The following is a 19,391-nucleotide window of genomic DNA, read 5'->3' as shown; positions in this document are numbered from 1 at the left end:
AGAAAAAAATTCCCCGATTTTCTTGAAAAAACACCCCTAAAAGTCCCTGAAAGTCCTCCTTATGGTTATTTATAACTGGTAGAATAGGAACTGGTGAAAATAAACTCTCGAGAGAAATTAATTTTGGATTTCACTCTAAGATTTTCCACAGCGCAGTCCTCATTTTTAGGGAAGTCATGAGTCCCATATATCCACAGTTTTTCCGTCACTGGCATCAATTTTAAGTGACCTACACAAGTGAACTATATTTTTTCTCCCGGAGGTTGACAAGCCAGTAACACATGCTTAATATCACCCATAAATCATGCTTACTCTCGATTCTCATCTTGGTCGTATCATAATAGCGGAATATTTCCTGCTTTACCCTCGCCTCAGCCCGGGCTATTTTTGACGGGTAGTCCAGCGGGCCGATTGTTGAATTGTTATCGAATGACCTTGATCGATATATAGCATTGTGAAGATAGGGAGTTATCGATCGAATTCATTCGATAAACGATTCAACAATCGAGGCGCAGGACCTGGAACGGAGGGAGAGACGTGCCTTGGCATTAACCTGATCGATGGGGAACACTTTTCCATTTTGAGCAATAAAAAATGACCTCTGAGCCAGGCTTGCCAAACTATGCAACTTAATTACGGGATGTGCCATAAACTTTTGTGAGTCTTCAATAACTTGTTAGAATGATGGAAAATGAGGAGTCCAGGAGTAATTAATGTACACCGGAAAAAAATAATGAGGTTGATTTAACATTCTGGATGTAAAATAAAAGTGTGCGAGAACTTATAAATCCTGAATTACCTACCACAGCAGTTCGTGTTACATCTTGGCACTGCTAAATTGACTTTTATATATATATATATATATATATCGGGTAATTCAGTATTTCCTACGTTCTCGCACACTTATTTACATCCAGGATATTAAATCGACGTATTTTTTTCGGTGAATCTATTTCGAAAAAAAGTTCTATGATTAGCTGAGCATGGAATATAATGCGTGCTCTCGGTAAATTTTTCCAATTCAGTGCAGGAATATCGTTCATCTACCCCCACCTTTAATAATACGCATTCATTTTTGTATGAATAAATCTTTTTCTTCGTAGATTCCCTGAAAAATCTAGTCAGCCAAAAACGAAGAAAATGCCGTGTTTCATGAGTCATTTATATCTATCACTTTTTTTTAATCTTTCTTCATGTAGGAACTGCGTATACTAATCAATTTCACATGATATGCTGCACAAATGAGCAAAATACAGCAACCCCTAAACATTTTGATTTATAATATTCTTTCTTAATGGGAAGGCCCTGCACATTTTCTATTGAAGTTTTTTAATATTTTTCGTGAAGAAGGAAAAATATCGCAATGTTTAGCAAAATAAAAATGCATCTGATAACCTTTAGGAAAATTTAAGCGCCTACGAGGATTCTATGACGCAATTTATACTTCTATTCAGTATGGTTCATTTCATCGTCATCCTTACATATTTTCTTCTTTCCCTTCCTCTCCTTTTGGGCGCTTCTGGGTACCAGATGCGCCCTTTCCAACCGTTCGACTCCCCCGATGTAACATGTACTATACTACATGCCCTTTTGCCTTATGGGTAATGACGCCATTCTGGTACACCCGGGAAAATTGGATTTTTTTCTGCATCTGGTATTCGTAAAAGTTTTCGTGAAATGTTTTGCTTTTAAGCATAACAATCTCGCACGGACGTAATACCTGGTTAAAGTATTTTAGGGCCTCCTTATGCTTTAAATACTTATATCCGAGGCAGTACTTTCAGATCGATTTGAAAAAATCACGAACAGTCACGTGATCTCTTCATTTTAGTGACGTATTACTGTGCTACTTTGTGATTGGTTCATTTTCTTGGCGCAGCATCGACACGTCAGCTGTTTGCGGCATTGAGCGGAAGGTTTATGGTTATGTCATGGACCAAGAGAATGAATAAGGACCCCCAACTCCAGTTAGCGGAGACATTAGCGCTGCCTATATTTTCATCCATGGCCGATGTCACCGCCGGCCGGCCGGTCCCTCTCTTCCCCGCGACCCGCGCCTCCCCCCCCCCCCCCCCCCCTATGCTGAACTCCTCTTCACGCGGCCCCGCTCCCCCGCGACCTGCGCGCCCTACCTCGCGGCGTCGCGACGCCGCTGTCCGCTAGATCGCGTTGACGCACCAGCTTTAGAGGTTCCGCCGCTGTTTCCCGTCGTCTGATTTACAGTGCATCCTTTATGTTTCTATTCACCACCTACTAAAATTCGTCACAAAGTTCTAGTAGAAAGTTTCAGATCTTCGCGGTCGATCTGTAGTATTGAAGGGTTTTGCGCAAGATAGATTTACACAGGTATGGAAAAGTTGAAAATTTCCCAAGACTACGTGACGTAGGTTAAGGGGCCCGTTTTTTTAATTAAATTACAATCAAATTAACATTCAAACGTTTGTGCGTTTAAACGTTAAAATTGATATCGCATTATCAAAATTGTGCAAAAAATCCCACAAAATTTTGACAAACGATAAACCGAACATAATAAATCAAAATAATCAAAACATTCAAAATGGCTGACGTTAAGGGGCCGCTGGAGAGCCAATCAGAGGCCAGTTGTTAAGTTCTGTCCATACCTGTGTAAATCTACCTTGGGTTTTGCGGTTAAAGAATCCCACTTTAAATTCCATCTTCGTCAGTCTTCGGGTACATAAGTTGGTAGAAATATGCTTTGTCAAAGAAGCGCCCTCCAACGCTTGGGCGTTGGAACTGCTTGTTTCTTCTTCCTCTTCTTTTTCTTTTGATTCTTACTTTTACTTTTGTGTTGTTCTCTTCGACAAAGTTATATTCTTGTAGCGAAACGTTTTACGCTAAGAACCATCAATGATGCTCACGCGAAAATCGCCTACAAAATGGTGAGTATGCAACCCCATAACAGTCATGTTAATATAGTTGCTATATATGATGCACGTCTCGTTTGAAGGCGCATCAGTGCCTCGTAAGATGCACTTTTCATTGCTATTTTATACTCATAAGATTAAAAAATCTATCACGAAAAATGAATTCCCTCAGCTTACTCAATCAACTTTTGAGGCTATGTTTGCATATTGAACCAGTCGATATCGATACAATCTCACCTGTTCGATGTATCAAATACGATCCATACAACCGTATCAGAGCTTTCCCGCTGGTTTTTTCAGTGTCCGGCAACTCATTTGGCTCGGGTGCGTTTTAAACGGAAGAAAATAACATCATCGTTATCTAGAGGGATTAGAAGAGGAACAGGAGGGATGAAAAGGGGTTGTTGAGGGCTGTGCTGCCGTGGTAAAGGAAAACGCCGTATGAACATTCAGGCGTTGCCAAATTGTCCTTGATAAAACACGAATTCCCTGGTAAACTTATGAATATTTTTCTTCCATTTTTTCAGAGAATTTTTTTCTTACTTTGATCTAAAGTTCCTGAAAATTTCAAGGAAAAATATTCATAAAATCCCTCAAGAGGAAACATTTTATCAAAGGTAATTTGGCAACTCTCGAATGCTCATACTGCGTTTTCCCTTGGCACGGCAGTGTAGGGGACTGATGAGCTAAGAGCGATGACAGGCTCGCGATGTCCACACGGCGTTCTTGGACTCACGTCTGGGATCTCGCCACCGGAAGTCTACGGGGTGAGGGGCGGGGTGATTATACCGGAAACCGGAAACGCGATGGAAAGCCTGGAAAGCTGCCTGTCTTCCTGCTGTGTTGCCCCGCAGGACGCTTTGAAGCGGAGTGTCGGGAACTTGGTGAAAGCTGAAACAGGATAGCCTTGAGGCTGGATAGCACTACTGCCGTGCTAAGGAAAAACGCCGTATAAGCCTTCAGGCGTTGCCAAATTTCCTTCGACAAAACGCTAATTCTCAAGAAAATTTGTGAATACTTTTCTTCCAATTTCTCAGGGAATTTTCCTTGCAATTTGATCTAACAAGTCTAAAAATTTCAAGTAAAAATATCGACAATTTTCCTCAAAAATTAACATTTTATCGGTAAAAATTTGGCAACTCTCGAATGTTCATACGGCGTTCTTCCTTAGCACGGCAGACTACCGTGCTAAGGAGGAACGCCGTATGGACATTCCAAAGTTTCCGAATTTCCTTCGATAAAATGTCTATTTTTAAGGAAAATTATGAATATTTTTCTTTAAATGTTCAGAATCTTTAGGTAAAATTGCGAACTAAATTATCTGAAAAATTGGGAGGAAAATATTCATTAATTTACCAGAAAATTCGCGTTTTATCGAAGGAAATTTGGCAACGCCTGAAAGTTCATACGGCGTTTTTCCTTAGCTCGGCAGAGCACTGTTTCGCTTTTCGTGGGGTATTTCTAGTTTACGGTGAAATTCCCGTGGTTACACTATCAATCTTTTGCATGCAGTAAACTAGGATTGCGCAAAATTCGCCGAAAAAGACAGGTTTACGCTAGAATAAAAATGTAAGGATTGTGCTAAACAGGAGTCCTAAAGAAATCGTAGGGTTGTGCTAAAACATGACATTTTTTGATTAATGTTAATGATTCCATCAGTACAAGGCAGGAATGTTGTAACAATTTTTATTTTTACTCCCGATAAACAATAAATTCAAGAAGACAATTTTCTAAGGAAATTTAATCATTCGCATATGAGCTCAGTAATCTTATTGCAAAAAATGTAAGCTGCACAATCATAGCAACATTTGAATGCTCTTGGCTCCTTCCTGCAAAATGCAATACAAACTATTTCTCACACCAATCGTTTAATTTAACCTTATTTACCGGTGTTACGGATAAAAACCTTCACGCATCGGAGAAGATCCGCTGAAATACTTAATCAGGTTAATAGGACTGTCTTCGTGTACTTAAGTGCGCTCGCACGTACTCTGTAGCATTGGAAGGGAGAAGAGTAGGCATCGCTCTAGATCAAGGAAGTTTTAATTGTTAAAGATAAGTTCTCGGGCGAAAAGAGGGATTAATTTAAGCCATTTCCGCTCCAGCCTATTACATATTCAACGTACAACTTCCGTGCTTAGTTACACAGCAATCGCATTACATTTAGATTTTAAAACTCCCCTCCAGATAAGTCTCGGAATTGATTTTTCCAGTATTATGAAATAACAAGGGGCTGTCCGTGTCCATAAAGTACATAATACAATTTTTCCAATTTTTTGACAGACCTCTATCTTTTGAAACGCGATCAAAACGCTGGTATTGACCATAGACAACCCATCAAAAATTAAAACTATAGGTACTAGCCATTCCATAAAAATAATTACAGAAGAACACAAAAACTGTGGCCTGACTGTTTAATAGTGCAAAATAGTGTAGGCTCAGCACTATTTTCCCACCCTGTTGAAGTAATTAGTGCATAACAGGAAAAAAATATTCAAGACGAGAGTGGCAATCAGGGCAGCTTTGCGCTAAATCCGTGCGTTAAAAGCGCTGGCTTAATGTCATTGACGTAAGCACTTCGCTTCCTCCCTTATTAATGCCGTTAAAAGGGTTTCCCCTTAGACTCGCAACGCGGGGATGAAGATTATTATGCTCTCTGTGATTCACCAGGAACCATTAGCATCTTTTTAAAAATAGCATTTGAATATCTCCTTCGCCGACTTCGTACGAGTCGCTTGTTTGGATTGCTCCAGAGCGTCACTCTGAAACATAATTCCGCGCGTTTTAAAAGTTTTTATGTCTAATGGAACACCAAAGCAGCGCTGCGACTCCGTGTTTATGCTTTTTCTCGCATCCGCGAGAGGGCGTTTTGTCGAAAGCTCAACAATGATGGTAATGACTACTTGGACGTCTTTAACAAAAGGTACTATCACCATTCCGCCGTGCTAAGTAAAAACGCCGTATGCACATCCAAATGTTGCCAAATTTCACCTGTTAAAAATTTATCTTGGGAAGGAAGTTATAGGCACTTTTAGCATTGAAATTTTCAGATATTTCAGATCATATTACGATCAAAATTTTCTGAAAAATTTTCTGAAAAATATGTAAAACCTTCCCAATAAATTGGTATTCTTTCAAATAAATTTGGCAACGCTTAGATGTTCATACGGCGATTTTCCTTAGCACGGCAGCGTTTGATGGTGAAAATGCAAGAATGTGCATCTCAGTTGCGTTGTTTCAAAATTTACGCTCCTATTTTATTTTTCAATAGGAGACCGAACCAACAACATGGCTTGGAATTTTCACAAAATGTTGCCTAAGGGTATAAGAAAAATCACTGATATTTTTAAAAAAATGACGTTAACTAGTTTTCCATGTAGAAAATAAAGTATAACGGGAAATCTGCAATGTCACGCATTTCTGCGGAGTGACGAAGAGTATACCATTAATGAGCATGTAAACTTAGATAACATCATGTAAAATATTAAAAAGGTATAATAATTGAATACAATAAATTTAAAATGCCATCGCAACGGTGTCGTTCTGGAACGAAAAAAGGGCGATCTCATATGCTCGACTACAACAAGAGGTTTGATTTACGAGCAGAAACGGAAGTTTCCACGAAGACAGAAGCGCGATCTCATAAAAATGAGAAGTTTTGTTATAACTTTATTCCGGGATTCCAAAACGTATGCTCGCGAACTAGTTGCACCCGGACTGAAAAGTTTTCAATGGTCACAAACCTCATTGCAAAGAAATCCGAGTGACAATTAAATGCGACTGTCCTAGTTCTATTTAAGGGCTGAGAAAATGCAATTAATGACTTTGGAAAGAAAATACTTGATACAGGATAATGTTTTCCGTTCAAATCTCAAATTCAAAATTTTTCGATCATTAAGCTGTCAAAAGGCTCTACTAAAAAATGCCCCTCCAGGCACTTCGGTCCTTTATCCTGTTGAAGGTCACATCAGGAGTATAAATTCATAACCTATCAAGTTTCATCAGGTGCTGGTAAGAATGTGCGACTGTTCCTCGCATTAGACGGGAATCTATAGGTTTGAGAGTTAGTAGATGGAAATTTTTACCAGTAGCGTTGCGTGAATTACGATATATCGATTGTAATGCCATTTCAACCCATGGTAAAAAATCGATTATTAAGGTGTTTGCTGCGAACACCCCGTTTATCGATCCTTTTCCAGAGATTTAAATGGCATAGTAATCGAAATATCGCAAAGCACGCCACGCCACTGCGATTTTTACAAAACTGCCCGCGACAATGGTAACAGGAGGAAAACAAGGAGGAAAAACGGGAAACAAGGCTAAAATACAACACTAAAATCCCAAGACGTTTTGACTCAAAACCGAGTCATTTTCAGACGGAAAATAAATTAATTTATTTTTAATTTTCTAATTAATTTTCTGACTGAATATGACTTGGTTTTGAATCGAAACGTTTCGAATTTTTGTATTTTAGCTGTATTTTTATTGTATTGCTGCTGTTGCTGTTGAGTCGAAACATTTCGGGTTTTTAGTATTGTATTTTATCCTCGTTTCCCGTTCTCCCCTTCTTTTTCTCCTGTTTTAGAGTTATAGTTCTAACCCTAGAATTAAACTCAAAACTCAGAGAGAATCGCTCGATGAAAGGTCCATAGAGCAAAGGCTTTTAATTTATTTCACTGTGAGAGACTTTACGCACGATTTGAGCAACACCTAATGGTGCGTTTCAGATTTCCCGTTCCCACTATTCACATAGTCTGTGTTTTTAAATCTGGCAATATTGGGAGTAAATCCATTCATCCGAAGAAAAATGATAAGGCAGACTCTCGGGGTCCGCAACAAAACATCAAGTCTTATTGATCCGGTCGAGCGATGCGGGCTTTGGTGATGGCGTTCTCCTATTTTTCGGAATTTCTCGGGGGCTGATCCGAAAATTATTAGTCGGTTGGAAACACCGGACCCACCGCTGCGGCGCACGGTGGAGGGTTCATTGAAAGACCTAACAAAGATCCAAAATTTCAAAAATAAGAAATATTGGAAGGAGACCCCAGATCCACAATAAAATTTTTAATTTGACTCAGATTAGACTTACGAACAGACTTATAATTATACATTTAGATTTTTATTCGTAATGGGCCTCTACACTTTTTAATAATTTCATAAATAATCAATAAACAAAGCAAAAGATAAAAGATGAGGAAAAATGAAAATACACTAAAAGGAACCAACATAAATTTAAAAACAAAATAAAATTCATAGTAGTTGATTTTAAAAATTGAAATAAAAATAGGAAAATAAATAAAATTAGATTTAATAATTTGAACAAATAAAACAACCGAGATTAAGATTCAGATAAGTCTTAAATAAAATGTATAGATTCTAGAAATCTTTTCAACAATGCGGGTCTATATAGACCGTATTCGATAACGGTTCGATGTATCGTTTGGTTAAAAACAATAGAACATAACCTCAAACCAGACTGTAAGGATTTAAGTTGGAAAAGCTGAAAATGAGAAATTTCCTGACAATTTCACTTTGCGTTGGCATTTGGTACTCAAAAGAATAAAAAATCTGTTACAAAAGACCCGTTCTCTCAGATTTCTGAATTTACTTTTGAGGCTATGTTTATGTTTTGGACCAATCGATATCGATACAATCTCACCCGTTTGATGTATCGAATACGATCTATTTCTTTAGGAGAAGTCAAAATTAATCAGAGGTGCTCCATAAAGGAAATATGGGATACAGACTACATAAAACCCAACTTCACTTATAAGCCCCTACGCATAGTGACAATAGTTCGCTCGAGTTCGCTCACTTTAATAACGTGATTGTCAAAGAACCTGGGTCCTATTTCCAAAATCTGATGGAAGCAAGCTGAGCTAGGGATTATCACCTGTCGATATTCGCAAAAATCATGGAAATCGGCCCAGATAGAACGCTCAAAAAAGCTGTGACAAAAAATGAAAATTTACTTTGTTTGGGTGAGATTTCGCAATTTACTACGAAATTTACGAAAATCTGGCCCATAATTCCAAAATCTGAATAAAGTGTGCTCATCCAGAGGCAATTATCTAGCGATATCCGCAAAAAATTATGAAAATCGGCCATGTATAATGTTAGAAATACAAGCGTCACCAGAAATGAAAATTAAGGAGGCTTGAGAAGAGCGTATACAATAGATAAGCTTTTGAGGTTTCCATATCATGTCCGACCGCTCCCACTGTGCAATATGACCGATCAGAACCCTTTCCCCTTTTTCCCTCTCCAAGATCTTGATCATATTTTCCTCCCTACATTTTTTATTTCTTGACGAGGGCAGCGCAAAGGGCCAAAAAATATATAAAAAGGGGACGGTTACGAAACTAAATGACCTTTTTTTAATGTTCCTTTAATATTTTTTAACTTTCTTTTCTCTTCCATAATATGACTCTTTCCCCCTATTCACCCTCTTTTGTTTTAAATTAACGTTAGGTGATGGAGCTCTTAGGGCCCAAACGGCCGCCAATCTATGACTTCAAATTATCCAGATAGCGATTTGTTATTACTCGTCATTTATAAAGCACGCATTTGACTTAAGCCCCTCTATTCCATGTCGCGATTATTCTAACGAAAGTTCAAATACTCGCGCCAAACAAGAGCGCAGTCGGCGGGAAACGCATATTAACGCCTACAGGACGACGGGAATACTTCACGCATTGCGTCAAACAGTGCGGTCGGCGTGGCACGCATATTGGCGCCTACAAGACTGGATGAATACTTCTCGCATTGCACCAAATGCAGTGCGGTCAACGTGACTTGACTATTTGACTTAGTTTTTGCATTAATTAACTCATTTTTGCGGAGGAACGCTCATTTATAAACATTCTGGGTCATCTTAGCTGATATTGGGACCCGAATATTGACAGTAACATTTTTTGTGTTAGAACTTTGACTGCCCTTTTGGGCCCTAAAAACTCCATAGTTCAACATGTCCGTACTCTCCCTATATATCAGTGGCGTGGGGTGCTTTGCGATATATCAATTGATCTGCCACTTAAACCTGTGGAAAAGGATCGTTTACCAGGATGTTTGCAACGAACACCTTAATAATCGATTTTTTACCATAGCTTCAAATTTCTTCCTGAGATTTTAACAGTGTAGGCAAATTTGCCTAACTTCGTTCCTTGAATCATGACAACCCCACCTGTACTACCGTGCTAAGGAAGAACGCCGTATGAATCTTCATCTGCAGGCGTTGCCAAAATTTCTTTGAAAAAATATGAATTTAATGGGAAAGTTATGAGTAATTCTCTTCAATTTTTTAAGACAGTTTTGTTCGAAATTTCGTCCAAAATATCTGAAAATTTGAAGGAAGTATGGACCGCGTTTGGCAGAAAGGAACTAAGTCACATCAGCTATTAGGTATTTGGGCTTATCTAAGTAATTTAATTTTTTACATGAAAACGTTTGTGCAGATTACCACGGAAAGTTAGAAAAATTTGCTTCGCACTATGCAAAAAATTTACTAAAATTTGCACAAAAATCCGCACAACCGTTTTCATATTTAAAAATGTTTTAGTCCGATTGAAATTGGCAAAAGCTGATGTGGTTTGGTTCCTTTCTGCTTAATACGGTCCATACATGCATATGTATAATTTACCTCAAAACACATGTTTTATCCGGGAGATTTGGCAACTCTCGAATGTTGATACGGCGTTCTTACATAGCACGGCAGTGTTATATCCACGATAATTCTCATGGACTTTTTCACCTGAGATCTGGCATCAAGGCGCTCACCGTTTGCCGGCTTTATGATCCTATTACGAGGAACTGCGCCCCTCTCGATAACCCCTGCAAAAGACCGGAAAATAATGGGCTTTCCTTACTTTAACACCGCGTCCTCTGGAACAAGTTTACCAGATTGTTTGAAAAAATCTGGATATTCAACATCGAGTCAAATGAGGAATTGCGTTGGATAATCAAAACAATCTGGCAACAATGCTCTATGAAAGCACCGCCACGCGCGGTGGAGTGACTATACACCGCCCGGCTGACGAAAGAGCGTAACTGCTCATTATTGACACGAATCCGAAAAACTATTAGACTGTATGGGCGACAGGGTTCATTGTGGAATGTAATTGCGTTCTTTTATCTGGAAGGCGACGACGTATTGAAGGAGAAATTCCGTGGTTTGTTTTTACTCTCGGCAGCAGTATGAAATCTATATTTTCCTGTCCTTTATTCTTGTTAGCTTCTCATCTTATTCCTCTCAGAGGAGCCTTCACTGTTAAAAAATCTCTGACAAGTGAAAGCCAGAGTGCAGGTCTGCCATGCTAACGAAAAGCGCCGTATGAACCTTCAGGCGTTGCTAATATTTATTTATTTATTTATTTTTTTTTTCTTATCAAATACAAATTCATTGGAAAGTTGTACATATTTTTCATCTTCCAATTTTGTTCGTGATTTGGTCTAAAACATCTGATTTGAAGGCATAGTATGCTTAACTTTCTTCCAAAAATAAATTTTTTGGCAGGAGAAATTCGGCAACATTCGAATGCTCACGTACACTGGAAAAAAAGCACATTGGATCTAGATTCCAGACTCTTAAAAACATCGACAAGAAAAAATACTCTTGATTTAATCGGATTTAAGCTTAAATCAAGAACCAAACCTCTTAATTTGAGCGGATTTTCTTTTGATTTAAGCAAAAATCTGATTGAATCAAGAGTATTTTTTCTTGTCAATGTTTTCAAGAGTTTGGACTCTAGATCAAATGTGTTTTTTTCCAGTGCACGTATATGAAAATTTGAAAAGAAGACAATTACCGAGAAATTCATGAAAATTAAAAGTTCCGTATCGGAAAATTAGACCGTGTAACGTAAAGAAACGTAATCGGGCCTCCTTTTTGTACTTTTCTCCTGAATTCTGGCAACACCATCAGAGCAACAGAGAGCGGAGCATTGCGAATGCACGTCTCGCGCCATCGCGCCTTCAATTTTGCAGACGCAACACGGACATCCGTCAAGCACGATTAGTTGTAGCTCTGCGCCGTCATTAACGCGCGTCTTTTCCCTGCTGTGTTCTGCCGTGCTGAGGAAGAACGCCGTATGAGCCTTCGAGAGTTGCCAAATTTACTTCGATAAAATGTTTATCTCTAAAGAAAGTTATGAATATTTTTCCTTCAAATTTTCAGAATCTTAAGGTGAAATTGCAAACAAAATTATCTGCGAAATTGGGAGGATAATATGCATAATTTTCTTTGCATTAGATCCAATGTGGTTTTTTTCCAGTATAGTTTTCTCTTGCACGGCAGAATTCCTATCGAAGCCCATTTTTCTCTCTGAAAACTCATGTGATACAAGTATAAGAGTGACAAGGGCAGAATGGGTCGAAATATTCCGTTGAAAAAAAAAATGTATTTCACCACCATGTATTCCATTTATTTTCAATTTTGTTCCTTTTATTTAAACCGTGGTGAGAAATCTGCAACTTTTGGAATCAAGAACTTTATCTTCCGAAATTTGCACCATAGATACAAAGTCACTAATCTTTCTCGTGGGTCATATCCGTATGCAATGATGTTCCACACAGAATCTCTTGCCTTTACCGCAAATCCCAGATCGTTTATATGGGTTCATTGTGCGACTTTTTCTTTGTCCAACCGGGGAACATATACGCACAAAGAGGAGGGATTATTACGTCGAACGTATTGTTATCATTACTTTACTCGAAAACAATGGGCCATTAATACGGGGCCAAGCTTGTTGGATTAGTCGCAATCCAGCGGCGTGGCGTGCTTTGCGATATATCGATTGATACGCCACTCAAACCTATGAAAAAAGATCGATTATCAGGGTGTTCGCAGCGAACACCTTAGTAATCGATTCTTTATCATAGCTTCAAATGGCGTGATATCGATAATCGATCATTCACGCCACGCGCCACTGCCGCAATCAACGAACTGATTATAATGGGATTTAGTGGGCTTTCTACAAAGTCGAAGGGATTCAGGCACGGATAATTGCGGGGGCTGAAAAAAACTTAATTGACGGAGCGAATTACAGTTGATGTTCTTCGCTTCTCATGTATAGACTGCATTATGCAAGAAGGGGCGTCTATCTCAATCTCACCCATGCCCTGTATGCTTAGGGAAACTATTAATGTCTCATATTGACGGATATTCCGCCTATCTGTCAGTTTTGACAAAAATGAGTTAGCAACTTTGCCGCATTTTGCAGTATAAAATACGCAAGCTAATGATTTTAGTTTTTTTTTCCAATTCGGTAAGAGAGCGCTTCAATGACGCTTTAATGTATGAAAAAATCGCAAATCCAACCGTAAAATTACAAAAATGGCGAAGTTTTCTCTTCGTCCTGCAAAATCGTCCGTTTATAGTTCGAGAAGATGAGAGAGATATATTTGGATCTCGTTTTTTTATCTTTTTTCCGAGGTCTGAGAGAGCTGAGCCCTGCGGGGTCACGCCTCACAGCATCGCGCCTTCAATTTTGCAGATGCAACACGGACATCCATCAAGCATGAATAGTTGTATCTTTGCGCCGTCATCAACGCATGTACTTTCCCATGCTCTATTTCCATTTGGAGTATGGGCTCCGTTTGCCTTAATTGTGGTAGTGCTTAAAAGGCGTCGTGAGCAACGAGGCCCTTCGAGCGCCCTAAAGGACACCCGTCTTAAAATTTTTTGTCGTGTCAGGGTCTTTTTTTTTTTTTTCGCGTAAAAAAAAACGTCGCAAACGTATCAGGGTCAATGATTAATCTAAAATCTAAAATTTCGATTTTTCCAAAATAATTAACCTAATGGTTAAAATTTGGAATATATCGATCGATACTACCCAAAATGCTTCGCGGCAAAGCTGATGACCTACCTTAAAATACGGACTCACCTGTTTATCGCAGGGCGAACACAAGAATAGCTTTCTTTATCTCCTATTTTGTAGATAGGTCATAAAGTAAAGGCTGAACTGATTGAAACTGAAATGAGTAAATTAAAGATGACGCACTTTGATATGAATTTAACCGTCATCGTATTTTCGCCGTACAATCAATGAAGAAAAGTACAGAAACATGATGAATTGAGGATGGAAAAGTGATTGCAAAACGACCATCGTCATAGGCAAATTGAGATAATTTTATCACAGCTGTTATTGACGAAATATTTTAATCTCCTTTGGAGTGCGGTGAGAAATCAGTAATGTTATTTTAGAGGCTAGTGTCTTCAAAGAGTTTAATTTTAACGCTTTTTCCGTCAAAAAAGTGATAACTTGGTGAATAGTAGGATATTGTGGAAACAGTGCGTTGCGTATGGATTGTTCATTGTTCGTCAAGTATATTTTCGTTTGAAAGTCTCCAGAGATAAGAATTATTAAAGTGCAATACAACAGATAGGATTTACGATTTTGATACGACAATTTTCGCGAAATTATCTTGAGGTGAAGAAAATTATGCAACCAAAGTTCGTGTAGAGTGAGCATATTTTAGTTCTCCTTTCCATTCAATTCTTTTCGATTCCTTTCGATTTAATTTAAACTTCCGCTTTCCCATTTTTCCCAAAGGAATAATGCCCACGCCCATTGTTCCTCATGCAGCTTTTACGAACAAACCCCATCTTTCCCACCCAGTTATAGTTTCTTTTAACATAAGTATGTTCAATTGTAATAATAAATGACTGTGGAAAATGTGGATTCATAAGTTGGCTGCCTTTTTCGGCCCTAAAAGCTCCATGACCTAACCTCAATATTACCGACTTGTCCGCACTCCGTCTACATAGGCGGTACTGTAATTTAGACTGCGTTAGCAAAAGTGAACCAGTTCACATCTGCTATTGCCAAATTTAACTGGAAAATTTACTTTTTTACAAAAGAGCGTTTGTGTAGATTTCTCTTAAAATGTTAATGAATTTGTCTCGCACTATGCAAAAAATTCACTAAAATGTACAACCAAATCCGCATAACCGTTTGTATGCAAAAAATTAAATGGCTCAATGGAGAATTTTCAGGTGTCTGAAATTTGATGAATTCCGCGTTTGAATGGACGCTACCGAGTGAGCTGAATACAATAAGGATCCCCTTCATTCACGAATTGAAATATTATGGAGGAGATATCACAAAATGGTCTAATTTGCTGAAATACATGCGTTTAAATGAAAAAAATGTCGCCAGATAACGCCACTAGGCGGCGCATTTTCTCACTTTCAAATCTATTTTTATACCATTTCCCATCGCCGGGAAAAATTATTAAAAATACTGCGAAATCAGTTCTTTAGGCACTTTCCGATGAAGCAATAAAATATTTGCGTACGAATTCTCCATAAAATTTGGCAACTGCTGATGTGGCTTGGTTCCTTTCTGCTTAACGCGGTCCATATACCCGACATATCTCCAATATGAGAACATATTATTACACTTTTTAAAACTGTACGAGAAGAGAATGGCAACAGTGGGCCCAAAGACTTCGCAGGAAATGGAATCTGCGCTTTGCATATAGGGTGTAGTCGGATCCAACGTCCCTCGAAAAAAATTCACGAATATATCATCCGAAAACTGTCACCGCCAACCGGTCCTTTCCGCTGTCCGAGCGAGCGGCAAAAAATCATCGCTCTTCCTACGTAAGGGCGTATCTCGATTCCCGTATGAGCCCCAAAAACATGGGTTTAAACGTATGACAAGGCTCACGTGGAGACTGGGGTACTTCCTAACGTCAGAGGCGCGACGAGATGCAGTCCGCGTTCGGCATTAGATATTTCCATTTGACTCTCGCTCTTTTCCTACGAGAACAAGATACATTCAGTTTGTGACGTCATTCGGAAAACTGGGTTTTTTCTGGGAGAACACGATTAAAGAATAAGAATAGACAATTTGCAGGTGCCTGAAATGTGATGAATTTTGTGTTTAAGTGAAAATTATTCTGTGAACTGAACAAGAGGATACCCTTGGTTCATGAATTGAACGATTATTGGGGAGGATATGACAAAATGATCTAATCTGCTAAAATACATGTGTTTAAATTGGAAATGTCACCAGAGGACGTCACTAGGCGGTGCGCATTTTCTCACTTTCAAATCTATTTTTATACAATTTCCCATATAAGAAAAAATTTTATAAAGTATACTGTGAAATCAGCTTTTTGAGCTTTTTCAGATGAATCAATTAAAATGCGCAATGTGCATGCAATTTCTTCATTGATTCACTGGACAGTGACCCGATGTTTTTAAAGTGGAAATTCTTGCACTTTTAAAAATATTAATGTTTTGTATCGCATAGTGGAGATGCCATCGTCACCTTACGGCCAAAGAATCACAAGCGCCAGGTGACGTCTAACAATTTCCGCTGCCATTTTATTTTTTCACAGAAAAATTTTTCGACGAAACTGCCCGAATTTTTCACTGAATTTTCTTTGTGCTGCCGATAAAGTTCAGTGAAATTTCCAAACAGATTCAACCAAGAGTTTTTCGGTAAAAAAATAAAATGCATGGCGGCGGGAATTTTTAAACGTCGCGTGGCGCTTGTGATACTTTGGCCGGAAGGTGACGATATTGAGTTAGTATAAACTCTATTTTCGAATAAAATGTGTCCATATTTCGATTTCTTTAATTCTAGTTGCCTCTAAATGACTCTGAACGACCACAAATGACTTGAAAATGACTATTGACCCTAAAATTACTCTGGTTGCTCCTAAGTTCTACAGTCAACCAATACAAGTCAGTTGAATTGGTCATTTTTAAAAAAGCTCAATGCTTGAGCTCTTGAGAGAAAGAAAAAAAAGTCATGATCTCAACTTCTTTTCCCATTTATTTAGCTTATACTTTGAAGCTCGCATTCTATGCAAACTTTTTAAGTATCACCGGGACTTAGATCTGGTTCATCTAAAAGTCTACCTGATCTAAAGTGAATTGATTACCTCACCTTTTTACGTTTATTTTAAAAAGGCAGTGTCCCCCGAGTAGAGAGTGAACTGGCTTCCATGTGAATTTTTAGGTTTCATCGAAGTGTTTTTGAAGTGCTGAAATATAAGAGAATTCTAACTAAAATATATTACTAAGATTACTAAGACGTTTCTCGGAAAAATACTGTGATATTTCAAAAAATACATTTAATAATGGAGACATGTAACGTGGATGGACGAATGGAAATTGGTGATTTGAATCAGATGGAGGAATCAAAATTCATGATGACTTTTGCGAATGTGGTGGAAAAATGTCCAGAGGCAGCTGCCTTTTTGCTGACGCACAGACCGTATATGAATGCAAATGAAGTTTTCTCTTCACTTGAGAGATTTTTTTATTCGCTTTCGACAGAGGGTGAGTCCTTTACTTTACGCACTCTAAAGTTCTGAAAATGAAATAATTCATACGACTTAAAAAGAAGCCAAATGTGTATTCTGTTCTTAGAAAAATCCAAATCTTGCAGTGTCACAATCCGAGCTTCAGGTGGAAATTATTTAATTTGTGTTGTATTGGATTCATATTTTCGTACTTCAAACGGGAAGTTCGGTGATTTTTTTTTGGAAATTTTTCTCAGTATCAAATTCGACGTAAATCCGCTTTCTTTACGTTCTGAGACTTGGAAAACTGAAAGATCGTATTTGCGTAATATGATGGCAATATGAATTTCAGAGTTATGTCTTAAATAGCAAAGCGGAAAAGTGAGTAAGGACCGATAACTAACTGCTCATACTAAAAATGTCGCACCTCTGTAGTGATCATGAGTCGATTTTGGATTCATCCTTGTTATTCCTTGGTTTTCTGGTCAGAATTGCAATATTTTCACAAATCAGGGAAAAAATTTCTGAAAAATTAATCTCTTCTGAGTAACATAGCAATGTCATTAAAATATATCTTAAACTCATGGGAAAATATGACGAAAAAATTAGGTGTAAATTGGCGGAATATTCATCTTTGGGTATATCTACTTGCTCGCACTAACTCTTTTACCTGCACTGAATGCTGATATTATACCGTCCATTTTTATCATATTTTGTAGATAAAACGAAAATTCTAAACTTGTACCCTGACCTCACGGCTGCAGACAAAGATATGACAAAAGACTCTCTCCATGAACACATTAAGTCGGGCCTTACAAAAATAAATGAGCACACCCGGTCAAGTTTTGAAGAGCTAAATACATTGTAAGTTCTTTTTTTCAACACGCATTCGACGAGTTCTAACAGTTTAAACTCTAGAAGCGGTCAATTTTGCAACAAAGCAATTTTAAAGCTTAACACTCAGTGAAATAGATTTAGCAAACTTAGATACATAAAAATTGACGACCGTATGTTATAAGTAAGCGTTTTTGTATGCTGCTGCAAAGTATAAAAAGGATATTCCTCTATCTTTTCAAGCCACTAAAATATTTGCGTTTATTTTTCCACGCTTAGAATTGTTGTAAAAAATTGAAAAATTAATTAATAGGAGGGATCTTATACTTAAGCTTGTCGAAAGTCAATGCGAATGTACATTCTTTCTTTTCACTGATTTTTGGATATCGATAATTTTGATGTTGTGCTTTACGGCTGTATTTCTCGAGAGGAGCCTCAGTGAATCAGCTACTGCCAAATTTTATTGGGCGATTTCCACCTTTATATAAAAAAAGCAAAATGCATCAATTCGTTTGAAAATTCTATAAGTCAAAATTTGCCCTATACCTCGGAGGTGATTGCCTGAATTCTTTAAATGGATTGGTGCGATTGTCGACTTGTAACGAAAATGACATGTAAAGTGGTTTTTGGCAACAGCTAATGTCACTTGTTACTTCTTTGAAAAAGTTGCAAATTTGAAAGAGTAAAAGCCACGCTGGCTGCTGTAAAGCACACTACCCATGACTTAAAAGATAACTTTTAGCGGCAGACCTTCTCTCTAAAAAATCGTTTGTTTTATATTGCTTTCTTCCAGGTACAGAGAAAAGTTTGGTTTCCCATTTATAATGTGCGTGACAGGAAATGACCCCGAAAAGATCTTATCTTCTCTGCAGAAACGTTTGAGAAATGATGTAGAATCAGAATTAAATGCTGACCTACATGAAGTGAAGAAAATCAGTCGAATCAGATTATCAAATTTGATTGCGGTCTAGGTAAAAAATCGGCATTAATTTTTTAAAATAATTAATTTCTTAAACAAAATGGTCGAATTACACAAAGGAATTAGAAAACAAAACAAAACAAAAATAATTTTACCTCTGAAACAAATTATAATTTCAAACATTTTCCAGTGTTTTTCTCAGAATTGGGAGATGTTGAATAAATACATACCTTAATCTAAAATACTGCAATGTCGTTAAAATATTTTATTAAACCCTCCGAACCTCATCTCGCATAGAACCAAACATGTTATTCAAACTTCTTTTACTATGGCTGGAAGCGATACACAATTGGCAGCTGAAAGTTTATTATTGTAAATACTTACATTGGAATGCGTAGAATAAGTTCAGATAAAACCAAATAAGCTGGAGTATCTGTTTACAACGCAGCTGTTTACTGAATCTGCCGTGCTAAGGAAAAACGCCGTATAAACTTCCA

At 37.9% G+C, this 19,391-nt stretch overlaps 2 protein-coding genes across 6 annotated transcripts in view; both read left to right on the top strand.

Annotated features, from left to right (window-relative positions):
• Csgalnact (Chondroitin sulfate N-acetylgalactosaminyltransferase) overlaps window positions 1–19,391 on the top strand; it is a 183,979-nt gene that overhangs the window by 58,916 nt on the left and 105,672 nt on the right. The window lies entirely within an intron of this gene.
• Window positions 13,900–19,118, top strand: LOC109034696 (2-oxo-4-hydroxy-4-carboxy-5-ureidoimidazoline decarboxylase). Of its 5 annotated transcripts, none has more exons than XM_072303917.1 (4): window positions 13,900–14,172; window positions 16,856–17,178; window positions 17,861–18,005; window positions 18,769–19,118. In XM_072303917.1, the coding sequence occupies exons 2-4, from the start codon at window positions 16,977–16,979 to the stop codon at window positions 18,944–18,946; spliced, it is 525 nt and encodes a 174-aa protein (XP_072160018.1). In that variant the 5' UTR covers window positions 13,900–14,172; window positions 16,856–16,976; the 3' UTR covers window positions 18,947–19,118. The 5 variants fall into 5 exon arrangements, with proteins under 5 accessions (XP_072160018.1, XP_072160017.1, XP_072160016.1 ...); XM_072303916.1 differs by having other exon boundaries at window positions 13,900–14,197; XM_072303915.1 differs by having other exon boundaries at window positions 13,900–14,311.

The sequence above is a fragment of the Bemisia tabaci genome, chromosome 9 (assembly GCF_918797505.1).
Source record: "Bemisia tabaci chromosome 9, PGI_BMITA_v3".
Taxonomy (NCBI): domain Eukaryota; kingdom Metazoa; phylum Arthropoda; class Insecta; order Hemiptera; family Aleyrodidae; genus Bemisia; species Bemisia tabaci.
The sequence above is the reverse complement of the archived record's forward strand: the minus strand, read 5'-3'. Positions and strand labels throughout refer to the sequence as shown.